This window comes from Pimephales promelas, chromosome 23, assembly GCF_988280905.1.
Source record: "Pimephales promelas chromosome 23, fPimPro1.hap1.1, whole genome shotgun sequence".
In the NCBI taxonomy this organism is placed as follows: Eukaryota; Metazoa; Chordata; class Actinopteri; order Cypriniformes; family Leuciscidae; genus Pimephales; species Pimephales promelas.
The window spans coordinates 13,317,404-13,331,385 of NC_142791.1; the positions used below are offsets into that span (position 1 = coordinate 13,317,404).

Consider the following 13,982-nt stretch of genomic DNA (forward strand, 5'->3'; position numbering starts at 1 on the left):
GACAGCACGCCAAATACGCATTGAATCTTACTCACTCAAAATGATATGTAAGTGTGAACTCGTGAAATATAATTACGCTATATAAAGCATAATTTTATTTTAATGGTCGCATGAAATTTCAGATGAAGCTTCTGTTTCAAAACCTAATGAGCTGCCTACATTGACAGCATTTTAAGGTAGGCAAAAAGTACATTCACTTTCACATTAAGGGCACTTTTACACAACAGTTTTTCGAGTACACACTACAGCGTTGTCAAAACAACTAAATTCACTGTATTATTCATGCCAGGCCAGTAGGTGGCGAAATCATTTTGTAAAATCCATTTTTAGGTTTTCAGGCCCCCAAAATGCCGTGTTGTGTAATTGAACAGCCAAAACACATTAAAAGTTTTACGTGTAAACGGTCCCTTAGGTACTATCTTTGATGAGAAAACAATCCTATAATACATCACAACAAAATTAGTGGGTGGAAAATCACTCAAGATGGTCTAAAAAAGAGAGAAATGTTCATTATTTAATTAATAGAATAAGTACTGACTAAAAATTATTCAGTGTAATGAAAAAATCTATTAGTTGCTAGCTTAGCAACATGTTAGCATCAAAGGCTTTTGGAATCAGTTGTGAGTTGAGCTTTGCTGTGGGCTTCGTTTGATTTGTTGCCTATGTAGAGCGATTCGAATCGGTTCCCTCATGAGGCTCCACTCTTAAGACCCCAATATAGCCTACTTGAGACACAGCTCTTTTTTGCTCTTCGTTCAGGGGTAAAAAGGAGTAAATAGCTGTGAAATGGTACACTGTTAGCAAACATCCTGAAGCTGCCCTTGCTTGTTGCTGAGAGTGGCGTTTAGAGGATTATGCAAAAATATGCTGTGCGCGTTTCTCTCAATAACACAACAAAAATGACAAATGACTGTGGTGAGAGAAGATTTACCCCCTGTCTGACCTTCGGACTGAGTGAACAAATAAACCTGAAAAGATTTCCAAGTCAAAGAATGCCCCAGAGCTACACCTACCTATTACATCACTGTCATGGACCAATGGCATTCAGAAGAGGTTTAAGCAAAGTTTTACAGAAACAAACTCCAAAAGACCGTATTTTGTTCGAAATTACATCACATGCATTCGTTCTTAAATTTCGCTTGAAGTGTATCAGGGCCTTTAGCGGCTGTCTTAAAAGGCAGCTGCCTATGTTGGCGTTAAACACTAGGGCAGCTCTCTAGGTTTTGGAACAGAACCATGTACTTTCATGCACCTACACACACATTGATGTGATCCGCATGTCTCATATAGCACTCTGAAGTTTCCTTCTCTCTCAACCTCCTTCTCTCTTTCATTTTATTCCCCCTTGTTTTCTTTCTCATCTCCCCTGACATTTGCAGAAATACTGCTAGTGATTCGGTTGGTGCTTTGATGAAGAAAGAGAACTGCTGTGTGTGTTCATGTGTGTGTGTGTCCTGAGAGAAAAATATAAATGGGAAAGTCTATTCACATGGTAGCACTAACTCTTATCCCGGCCCCAGTAGTTGAGCTGTAGCAAACCACTGACCAAAGACGGAGTTAATGGTTGTTGATCTTCTGCAGTCGTTGGGGAAGGTCATGGTGCTGCACCCTTCATCAAGGACATCTGTAGGCTCAGACACACCACCTATGGACTGTTTGATGCATATTTTTTGTTGTTTGCTAATGAGGATTTGCACTAGATTTTACACACTGCACATTTTAACACAGAAGCCTGAAAGACTTTCTTGAATGTCATAAGCTGTCATCATATTATTTATCTCATGGTTGACTTGATTAGTTGACCTATTAGGCCCCTTTTTACAAGATGTAATATTGTAATATTGTCCACATACACATTGAAAAGACAAGTGTAAACGCTCTTCTGGTGGATAGGACACATGCCTTTGGTGTGAGAGACCTGGGTTCGAATCCACTGTGAGACACCAATGTGTCCCTGAGCAAGACACTTAACCCCTAGTTACTCCAGAGGCGTACGACCTCCGACATATATAGCAATTGTAAGTCGCTTTGGAGAAAAGCGTCAGCTAAATGAATACATGTAAATGTTATCTGATCGGCGTGTCCAGGTTCGTTGGAAGTCGAGGACGCGTTGTGTTCCGATCTCAGTGTAATGTAAACACAATCCAGCCATCGTGTCTGCATTCATTGGTGGATGTCTCACAAACCCCGCCTACAGTCATTATTCCCCCTCCTCTCCCCAGGAAGTCCTGCACGTAGCTGTGTGGTTTTGCGATACAGTCGAGTGCGAAGTACATCGCAAATGTTCTGAAATGTTTGCCTTCGCACCCAAAAGTTGCAGAATCATTCATTTCCTGTAAAGAACGTGCATTTTTCCCACCACAGCTGGCAACGTTCTCAGACCCATATATTTCTTTATATCGTTTTCATTACAGCATCTATACTCATTTTTAGTAGCCTACTTGCAGCCTCTTCATCCACTGAACGCACCTTTTTTCTGATTGGCTTATGATCCGATCTGCTTGTTTGGATCACGGTGATCGCATGTTAAAGGAGTAGTTCACTTTTAAAAAAAAACTTTTGCTGATAATTTACTCACCCCCATGTCATCCCAGATGTCCATGTCTTTCTTTCTTCAGTCGAAAAGAAATTAAGGTTTTTGATGAAAACATTCCAGGATTTTGTCCATATAAAGGACTTCAATGGGAACCAAATGGTTCAAGGTTTCAGTGCAGCTTCAAAGGGCTTTAAACGACACCAGACGATGAATACGGCTCTTATCTAGCAAACCGATCGGCCATTTAGAAAATAAATAAAAAAGTTTAAGTTTTATAAGCAAAAATGCTTGCCTTGATCTGTTGTGTGATGAGCGTTCGTAACTGTCCTGTTCAAACTTGTTTATCAAAATGAACAAATCTTGTTTTGAGTCATGATTCGAAGGGTCCTATAAGACCCTTATTCATCGTCTGGTGTCGTTTAAAGCCCTTTGAAGCTGCACTGAAACTCTCATTTGGACCTTGAACCGTTTGGTTCCCAATGAAGTCCATTATATGGAGAAAATCCTGGAATGTTTTAATCAAAAACCTTAATTTCTTTTCGACTGAAGAAAGAAAGACATGGACATCTTGGATGACATGGGGGTGAGTAAATTATCAGCAAAAGTGTTTTTAAAAGTGAACTACACAATAGGGTGGCGTACAGCACACCGTTGACAAATACATATGTTCAAAAGCAATCTAAAAGTGTATTTTGCATAATATGTATTTTTTTGTTGGGAAATGTCCCAATTTGGGATACAGGATGCAAATTTCCAGGGAAATATTCATGTTATTTTGGTCGCATTTGTGAGTTGATAAAAATGTAAATGGTTGTGTGAAATAGGCACATAATTGGGGGTCATATAATCGATATTATATGGTATATAATATCGCCATATAAACATTAGCAACTGCGTCAAATTGCATATTTTTTGCTTAGTTTGGGCCTTTCAATAAAAAGTCAGATGTATCAACACAATAAAATCATGGTTCAAAACACATTTCTTGTCATTCTTTTGCATTTCACTTTTTAAACGCTGCATGTTCTGAATGATTGGCACCTATACACCATGGTAGTGTCTTTCTGCTTTGTCATGAGAGCTCTAGAATACTTCATCCGGCATGAGGGATACGGTGTGTGTTTGAGACATAACTCAAGGTTGCCATTACTCAGCGACTCTGTGGTTGCTGGCTAATGTTAATGAAGTCATCAGCCAGCTAATGAAGCAAAAGTCCTTTAGAGACACCACGGCCTCTCAATACGGCTCTTACACTCCAAGATCCTTTCGCCCATCCGTTTCACTCCTCTTTTATGTGTCTCTCACTTCACAATGTCCTTCATTCCTCCTTGGTATTCCTCTACTTCTGTTCATTATTCTTCTCTTGCCTGCTCCGAGCTCATGAAGATTGATTCAGGCTGACAGCACAACTCTACCGGGTAACGTTCATGGTGAATTGATTGGCAACTCTCAGTCAGAATGTTTCTAGAGAGGTACTTTGTTAAACGGTGCGGTTTGTTGCTTAGGGTCTTACATAAGTTTGACTGATTGTCCGAAGTAGGATAAAGGATGTAGTGGGATGATGATTGACATATGCTCTGTGATCTGATTGGCAGGTATGATGTTGGGGGGAGGATGCGGCAAAGAGCTGGCTCACTGGATCATTCATGGGCGTCCCGAGAAAGACATGTACGGATACGATATCAGGTATGTTTAGTGTGGGCAAGTGCTCCGGTGTGTACTACTTTATGTACGCTATGTGTTTGGCTGGCCAATGGGAGCTAATTTACTTGATGATTTAAACCAATAACCCATGACTGGGTTACTGATGATTTGTGAATCTTTTTGACTGATTTACTAAAGGAACTGGTTCATAAGAGTTATTAGTTCACAATTTAGACTACATTTAACACATCTAAACAAATTAAAACTGAAGAATAGGTATGACTTAGTGCAATTATCAAATTGCAAAGCTACATTTCATTTACATAATGTTCATTTACATGAGCTGAGCTTATATGCTCTGAGTTTGGATCACTTATAACGTGCATTTGTAACGTAACTACTGTATCTTCCCAAACTTAATGAGAAGCACTTATAAACCAGCTGTTGTCAGCTATAGAGAAGCTCTAAGGGCTTCTGGCGGTTTTCTGCCAATGGGTAATGTTTGAAAATAAAGAAATCAAGAAAGCCATTAATATTAGTATTGCTTTTTTTCATTTTACATATACTGTGTTAGACTAAACTGGAAAGGGTCACAGCACTTACATATTGTTGCCTGATTGTTAGTTTAACTGCTTCTATTGCTCTCCTCATTTGTAAGTCGCTTTGGATTTGATAAAAAACATGTTTTTTAAATATAAAAATGTTATTTTTATTTAGTAGTAATACGAATATTGTTTTAGAGTACTATTATTGTTATTATCATCATTATTTTATAGTCAAAATTCTGAAGACATACAAACAAGCACAGCCATTTTTTTTTTAATTTTTAAATTTTTTGCATTTTAAATTGCAATTTTGAATAGATTAGACTTCTAAAAATCGTGCACACCAGTGGAAAAATTAAGACATTCAAGAACTGTTAACCAAACTAAACATCATGAAGATGAAGCTCTAGAGCCCTCAGGTTGATAGGTTTTTTACATGCAGTCTCCAAACAATCACATCACTACTGCGTGGCTCAAGCTGATTGGCCACTGCTGTTCCTGCAGCCAATGAGATTGCTCGTTCAACATTTAAATAGTCTGGTTCACTGTTAGCTGCAAGCTAGTAGGCAGTTTTACCCTCTACCTCCCCCAGCTCCACCTGCCTAGATCTGCTATGGGGTTTGTGTATGTCTATTCATGCAGGAGCAGCAACATATCTTACATGCTCACAGCAGTTTGTCTGTGTATCTGTTAGCAGTAACAAGTCCATACTTTTAACAAGTCCAAGTCAGCAGAACTGATATCTTTCTAACTATTTTATGGTATTTAAAATATATTATGATAAATACATTGCCTGTTACATATACGTGCAACATTTACAGCATGTAAATACATTAAATGTGTGTGTATACATATATATTACCTGTCTAGCGTTGTACGTATGCTGAAATATAATTAAATAATGGTTTGTATAAAAAATAAAAAAATAAACATCTATTATGTGTCATTGTGTAGTGCGTTGGTGATTTATCAGTGCGTTGGTTTTTTCACAGTGCATTGTGGTACTTTTAAGGGAGCGAACTTTTTATTGCGCTGGTAGGATTTTGCGATTGAAACAATGACTGTTTGTGTGTGCGTATCTCCCTTTGTCTGTATCTCAGGCGGTTCCACCATTCCCTGACCGAAAACAATCGCTGGATCAGAGAGCGAAGTCACGAGTCATACGCCAAAAACTATTCAGTAGTTTTTCCCTTCGATGAACCTTTGGCCAGCCGCAACATGAGGAAAGATCCCTTCCACCAGGTTCTGCCCTTCTCTTGCATCTCTCTATCCTCTTATCAACCACTGACTCGAGACGTCTTTGTTTTGCTTTAATCATATATCATTTCCTTTACATGCATGTGCATTAGACAAGTGGTTCTCAACCGTACTAATGCTCCTTTGTCTTCTTCTTGCTCTTTCTGTCTCAGTGTCCTGCTTTCACACCCGTCTTCCAATCAGTTTGTAATTGCTTGTATTGAGACGAAAAAATTCCCACAAGCCTGATCCGAGAACAAGTTGCGTTAATTACATCAAAACATCATCCTTTTAAGTGTAAATCATTATTTAACTTGAGAAATTTCACAACTTGGCTACTTAGCTTACACTTTGCTAGCCAAAAGTGTTATGTGTTAATCTATTAGCCAGTGTTTTGCTGCCAGCATCTGTGGGGCTGCTCAAAAGACTTGTTGCTAAGCTACTGCTAAAAAGATGATGTTTAAGTGTTTCCAAAAATACCACTTTGTTCTGGCTAGGCTCCAGGCGTGAAGCCGCACAAGAAGGCTTCATCCTAGTGAATAATAGCCTGCTGAAATATAGATAGCTAGCAATAATAACACTCTACGTTCATTTAGACCACTGCGTCTCACTAAGATGACTATAAATTAGACATTCCTCTTAAATATTTCATCTCTTTCCAGCTTGGAAATCTTAATCCAGCAAAGGGATGTGATACTGATAACTTGGTTAAAAAGACACCTGCCTTTCATCTAATCTCAAAAGTGAACTTTTCACCCTTCATTTATATCAATATGTAAAAATGTTGAATATTATTTTGCGTGTTAGAGGAAATGTTCACCTGAAAATGTGAGTTCTGTCATCATTTACTCACTCTCATTTCCTTACAAACCTGAATGACTTTTTTTTTCTTTTCTGTAGAATTTGAAGAATGTTTAGGCTGTTCTTTTTCCATATAATGAAGCATTTTTTTGGTTTTGTACAATTGATATATAATCGCTAATGCAATACGGCTTAATGCAACCACTAATCGTCAAGGTTGTGATTTAATTAAGTAAATGTATGCACAATTTTGATCATGAGCTGTGAACTCTGAAACTGACAAACTGCCAAAATAAAATCTCAATGGTTTATCATTTGAAAATAAAGAAATTTAGTATAATAATTTAAAAGGATCGTTCACTTTGAAATTATTTTTTTATATATGTTTTAGTTTACCTCAAGAGCATCCAAGATGTAGGTGTCTTTGTTTCCACAGTATTTTCAATTTTGACATTTTTCGGTCAAACCGTTGTTGTCTATCAGTCAGTCATATAATGGAGATCTATGGTCACCACCTCAAAGAGCAAGTCCAAATTAAACATGATTTAATGACTAAATGTAAGTACACATTAATGGCCTAAGACACGAAATGAGCGGTTTGTGTGAGAAAACGAACAGTTTTTATATCGTTTTTACCTCTTGTAACCACAGCCACGTCCAACTGATCTGAAGGCACACGCGCTTCGGTCTGCGCATGCGCTGGTAGTGATCGCTTGCGCGTGTACGTCACTCATTGTTTACACAGAGATTTCGGAAGTTTTACCTTTCACTGTGAAGATCTAAACATATTTAGATATACAGGAAATCGCAATGGAAGACGATTTCGATATATCTTAATATGTTTAGATCTTAAAACTTCCAAAATCTCTGTGTAAACAATGAGTGACGTACATGCGTGAGAGATCACTTCCTGGCCTTTCTACCGCATGCGCAGACAGAAGCGCCCGCTCCCTCACAGTATAATAGACGTGACTGTGATTACAAGAGGTAAAAACTATATAAATACTGTTCGTTTTCTCACACAAACCGCTCGTTTCGTGTCTTAGGCCATCAATATGTACTTACATTTAAGAGTCAGTAAATCATTTTTAATCTGGACTTCTCTGTGCATGCTCTTTGAGGAAGACCCCATATACCTCCATTATATGACTGACAGACAAGAACGGTTTGACCTAAAAAATATCAAAATTGAAAATACTGTGGAAACAAAGACACCTACATCTTGGATGTCTTTTTTAAAAACTTTTAAAAACGAATTTTATGGTGATTTGGTCATTTTTGGAGGTTGCCCCTTTTGTGTTCTACCAGAGATTTTGACCAACACAACGTTGAATAAACGATGACAGAATTTTTGGATGAACCATCCCTTAAATTCACAAGCTTTCTGTCACTGACACCACATGAATGTAAATGCTCAAGAAATCAATTGTGCAAACCTTGACCTCATGCAGATCCTTGTCAGGTTTGTTTTTACCTCTAGAAAGAAACCTTTCCATTTCTTCTCAATTCGATTAACACCTATTTTACCACATACTTGTTTAAATTCCTCTGTTAAGTAATAGCATGGACAAGCGTGTACACTAGTGGCTCATTGGCATGGGAACAGTGGCTGAATTAATTCATGTGTACTGTATTTTTAGCCTGGGCCTGTTAAAGAACACTAACATTATCATTATCAAAAAACAATAAATAATAGCGTTTCATGCTGGATAAGACAAGCTGCTGTGCGTGACTCATGGAAAGCTCGTCAGCTCATGCTTTAGTCCAGGAGAATAATGTATGGACTTCAAAAACCCTGGAGAAGGAAGGCGAATTGCCTAGCAACCAGTGTTTCTCTGGCCTGGGAGATGGAAAGCGTGAATCTGGTGCTGTGTGGGGGGCCGGGAGGAGGGTGGACCAGTTCCTTCTTTTTGTGTTAGAGCTCAAAAATAGCTGGAGAAATCGTGATGGGCTTTTTGGGGCGGTGGAAAACAAAAGCATGAGGGAGGGATGCTACGCCGAACTCTCGATTCTGCCTAAACTGACATTTCTGCTCATAATCTGTGTTTGATGAGGGTGTTCATCAGTGGTAGGGGTGTTACCTACATGGTTAGGGACCCCACACCTATGCATAACTTATCCTGCTCTGTTTGGGCTACAGACTCATTTTGTATTGTCATAGTTTCTATAGTATGTATATGTATCTTGGCCAGGACTCCCTAAGAGAAGAGTTACTGTAACCCAATGGGACTTTTCCTGGTCAGCCCAGTCTCATCCCAAGACGTCATATAACTGAGGTCTTGGGACGTCTTTTGACCATACGTCAACATCCACCTTTTTTAGGGTACCCTTAAACATCGGTTAGATGACGTTATCGGATCCTACCCCAGATCTAAACCTAAACCTACCCCTAAACCTATCCCGTCACCAAGTTGTATGACGGCCCGGGATCGTCATGTAACCGACGTTTAAGGGTACCCTAAAAGGGCGGATGTTGACGTATGGTCAAAAGACGTCCCAAGACGTCAGTTATATGACTTATTGGGATGAGACTGTGTTATCCGTTAAATTAAGGTTAAATAAAATATAATGTAAAAAATGACTACCCTTTCTTTGTGCTCGGACAGAGAAATTCACGTTTATTTATCATTCGTGTTTTCTTCATCTGACTTTTGAGAGCTCCAGGGCTTTCATGAGAACTTAGGTGTACCTCCATTTTTTGTATTCCCTCCCACAGAGAGTCCGATCAACAGAGGGTTATTAATAATGCAGTGTTGTTAAGAGTAGATTTATCACTGAAGATTGTATCATACTTTTTCTACTTTTAAGCAGCGTTATGGTAAACATACTATGGCAGCAGCTTTCTCATTTGTACGTGATGGCGTTTTGCTTTGGGAAAGTGGGGCGGAACTGACAGAACGACGGTTTACTCACAATTGTTTCCCCTCCTTTTGGGCCCAAAGACTGTGTTCGTTGTCATCCAGTGGGAAATGTTGATTACAGATTTTCCGTCGCGGTGTTCTCTCCATATTTATGATTCTTTTCTGTCTTTAGTCACTGCCTACAACATGCTGGATCCTTCACTGGAAAACAAAATATTTTATGTTTGATGGTTGTGTTATTTAACAGGTGCTACAGGAGCAGGGCTGTGTGTTTCAAGAGAGACACGGCTGGGAGAGACCTGGATGGTTCAACCGAGATGGACCTGCTCAAGTGAGTTTTCAACACACACACACAGATAAAGATACATACACACATACTGTATATGCGCAAGCACAAACACAGGCTCACACAGATGTACGCAGACACACATACACACAGATATGCATTATTACCTCAGTATAGGACAAAAATCGCATGTTGATGGTTGATTGATTTGTCTGCTAAATTGGTGTTTGCAATGGCCTTTCCTCAGGTTCTAGATTATGATTACTACGGAGCCTATGACGTCCCCAAGAACACTGTGAACAAATACAGCCAGATACTTGGCAAAGAGTACACTTTTGACTTCCCTCCACATCATGATGTGGTGAGCAACATCTGTAGATGTTTTAAGAGAGTGTTTGTTTCCAGTTCCACTTTATTTAATCTTTATATATATATATATATATATATATATATTAGGGCTGTGCAAAAATTAATTGCGATTAATCGCATCCAAAATAAAAGTCTGTGTTTACATAATATATGTATATTATTATAATTCTTATAATTATTATAGCTGTATATAATTATTTTGTATATATAAATACACACATGCATGTATATATTTAAGAAAATGTGATATTTATATATAAAACATTTATATAATATAGATTATGTATATATATATACAGAATTTAAGTGCAAATAATTCTTAAATATATACATGCATGCATAGGTATTTATATATACAAAATAATTATATACAGCACACACAAATATATTATGTAAACACAGACTTTTATTTTGGATGCGATTAATCGCAATTAATTTTTGCACAGCCCTAATATATATATTACAATTTACATTTTTTGTTTGAACCCAGATTCGGCACGAGTGTCTGACCTGTAGGAATGCTGTAGCTGTGTTTGATATGTCTTACTTTGGTAAGTTTTACTTGACTGGGCCGGATGCAAAGAAGGCTGCTGATTGGCTGTTTACAGCGGATGTCAACAAAGCTCCAGGTGAGAATCTCTGTGATCCCTGTCTCCCATCCATCCACACTGAGCGTATCTATTTTCACTCTTTTTCTTGTCTTCACATATAATATCTAGTCAGGAACATTGTTTTTTCTGAGCACATACTTCCAGTGGTAAACTTTTCTGAAGTGTAATTATCTTGACTGATTGTGTGTTTCAGGCTCCACAGTCTACACCTGCATGTTAAACAAGAGGGGTGGAGTTGAGTCTGACCTCACCGTCAGTCGTTTGGAGCCAAGCCCCGCCCACCTCCCACTGACACCCCAGTCTAACGGTAAACACATGTGATGTATTCTGTTCAGGGTCACAGAACGGCTGCGTAAGGCATTGAAACAGGACGTTGCGAGCATCTCATCAGCATGTTAGGAGGAAGTCATGAGTTTATATTCACATCGTGTGTGTGTGTATGTGTGTTCTGAAGGTGATGCGTACTACCTGGCCATTGGAGGTGGTGTGGCGCAGCACAACTGGAGCCACATCCAGTCAACGCTGCAGGACCAAGGTTTCCGCTGCACACTAATAGACCACACTGAGGACATGGGCATGATCAGCATTCAGGGACCCAAGAGGTTGGTACAAGCACACACACACACACCATCACACACTTATAAACACATTATTAAAACTTGATAGCTATCATCCTTGGTGTGAATGGTCATTAGCCAGGATCATGGCGAGCATCCCAGAATGCTTTGCAAGAAGTTCAGGAAATCTATCCTAGATGGTGGTCAAAGTGGGATAAATGTTGTTGATTATGAATAATTGATCAATACTGGAAAGTACTGATTAAAAAATGAAAATAGTCTATTTGACTTTGTTTCTGTATGCTAGTGTGCACCAACACACAAGCAAGTGCTACCAAACAGCACAATTCCACACAAAAGATTGGACCTCCTCTCTAGGCCTCCCTACAGGTGCCTGCTTAAAACCCTCTGCCTACCTGGCCACGCCCTCTTGCCACCTCACCGGCTACAAGTAATTGAATAATAAAATGAGAACTTACTTCTATGTTTACCCTGTTCGTTACGTGTCACAATTGGCGGTAACACTTTATTTCGATAGTCCACTTTAGACATTCTACTAACTGTAAGTAACTTTTCAACTACATGTCAACTAACTGTCATTAGAGTATTAGTAGACTGTCAGCTTAATATCTGCAAACACTTTATTTTGTTGGTCCCCCAACAGACATTCAACTGACTATGAGTAACTTGGCGACTACAAGTAAACTTAATCGCCTAACACAAAGCCTAACACCTAACCATAACCTAACAGTTTACTGACAGTCTACTATAATATACTAATACTCTAATGAGAGTTAGTTGACATGTAGTTGAAAAGTTGCTTATAATTAGTAGAATGTCTAAAGTGACTATCGAAATAAAGTGTAACCCAATTGGCTAGAATTTTGAGGGGATTTATGACCCTATGCAATATTTATAAAAATGATAAGCTATTTTCCCCATTGAAAATAATACACATTGCCGTGTCTATTTTGCACTCTTGATATTTTAGAGTGTCACCCCTTAATTGCTGTGCTTTTTTCGTATTTCCCACGCCACTCATTTCTTATCTTGGTTATTTTTAACTGCGAAGGAGCCGAGTGTGATTTTTTTTTCTTTCTTCATTTTCTTTAACATATCCGAATCATGCTGCTGCATACAGTAATAACATCCACTGTCTGTCATCTCTCGCCTGAAACCATTCCACATGCTGTCTCTCTCACCTCTGCCCTGAAAACAGATGAAAAAAAGAGCCATAAGTCTAATATTATACAACAGTCAGTCACTCAATATAAAGTGTGTCTCAGAGGTGTATTAAGGAAAGATGAAGAGATACAGGAAAGAATATTTAATGTTCTCCGGGGGGGTTGTTTAAGCTGCATAATTTAAATTACATTTAAATTAACAGCATAACTGTCACATATTATTGATGTGACCTAGAATAATTAAGCCATGATTCAGACCAAATTATTTGTGGTGAAATGTTGGATTTTATTTGTTTGTTTTGACTGTTCAAATTGTTCTTGTTATATATATTTTATTTAAACTCAAGTCAAGTCCACTTATGTGAATCAAAATTTTCTTTGCATCACAAATATTGTTGTATTTCTTACATTTTGCTATTTTTCCACCCTCCCTATTTCCCAGTCCCTTATGTATGGAAGCTTGTTTCCGCCGTAGAATGAAAAATATAAAAGGTAATTGCGTCTTTTTATCTCACAATTCTGACTTTTTTTCTCACAATTGCAAAATGGAAAGTCAAAACTGCGTGATATAAAGTCGTTATTGCGACATATAAAGTCAGAATTGCGTGATATAAAGTCAGAATTGCAAGACATAAAGTCAGAATTGTGAGATAAAGTCGTAATTGTGAGATATAAAGTCAGAATTGCGTGATATGAAGTCAGAATTGCGTGATATAAAGTCAGAATTGTGAGATATAAAGTCAGAATTGCGAGATATAAAGTCGTTATTGCGAGATATAAAGTCAGAATTGCGTGATAAAGTCGCAATTGCGAGATATAAATTCAGAATTGCGTGATATAAAGTCACAATCGCGAGATATAACGTCAGAATTGCGTGATATAAAGTCACAATCGCGAGATATAACATCAGAATTGCGTGATATAAAGTCAGAATTGCGTGATAAAGTCGCAATTGCGAGATATAAAGTCAGAATTGCGAGTTATAAAGTCAGAATTGCGAGATATTGAAATTCTGACTTTATAACACGCAATTCTGACTTTATAACACGCAATTGCGACTATCACGCAATTCTTACTTTTTATCACGGAATTCTGAGAAATAAAGTTAGAATTGCGAGATATAAACTCGCAATTGTGAGAAAAAAGTCAGAATTGTTAGATAAAAAGTCACAATTATTTATTTTATTTTTTTATTCAGGAAACAAGCTTCCATACTTATTTATTTATTTATTTATTTGACAGGGACAATGCAAACAAACATAGTGTCAAGATCAAACATGTCACTGAAGTGTTGCATATAAAGTTTATAGCTATAGCTAATTTTCAACTCCTGTCCCTGGAAGGGCTTTTAT

The 13,982-nt window shown here is 38.1% G+C and overlaps 1 protein-coding gene across 2 annotated transcripts in view; it reads left to right on the forward strand.

Moving 5' to 3' along the window:
- The window catches only part of sardh (sarcosine dehydrogenase), a 55,999-nt gene that overhangs the window by 25,355 nt on the left and 16,662 nt on the right, over positions 1-13,982 (forward strand). For both annotated transcript variants that reach the window (XM_039677218.2, XM_039677219.2), the window contains exons 10-16: positions 4,132-4,222; positions 5,826-5,967; positions 9,871-9,954; positions 10,157-10,270; positions 10,769-10,907; positions 11,083-11,196; positions 11,344-11,491. In XM_039677218.2, coding sequence (XP_039533152.1) covers positions 4,132-4,222; positions 5,826-5,967; positions 9,871-9,954; positions 10,157-10,270; positions 10,769-10,907; positions 11,083-11,196; positions 11,344-11,491 — 832 coding nt within the window. The remainder of the gene's footprint in view (positions 1-4,131; positions 4,223-5,825; positions 5,968-9,870; positions 9,955-10,156; positions 10,271-10,768; positions 10,908-11,082; positions 11,197-11,343; positions 11,492-13,982) is intronic.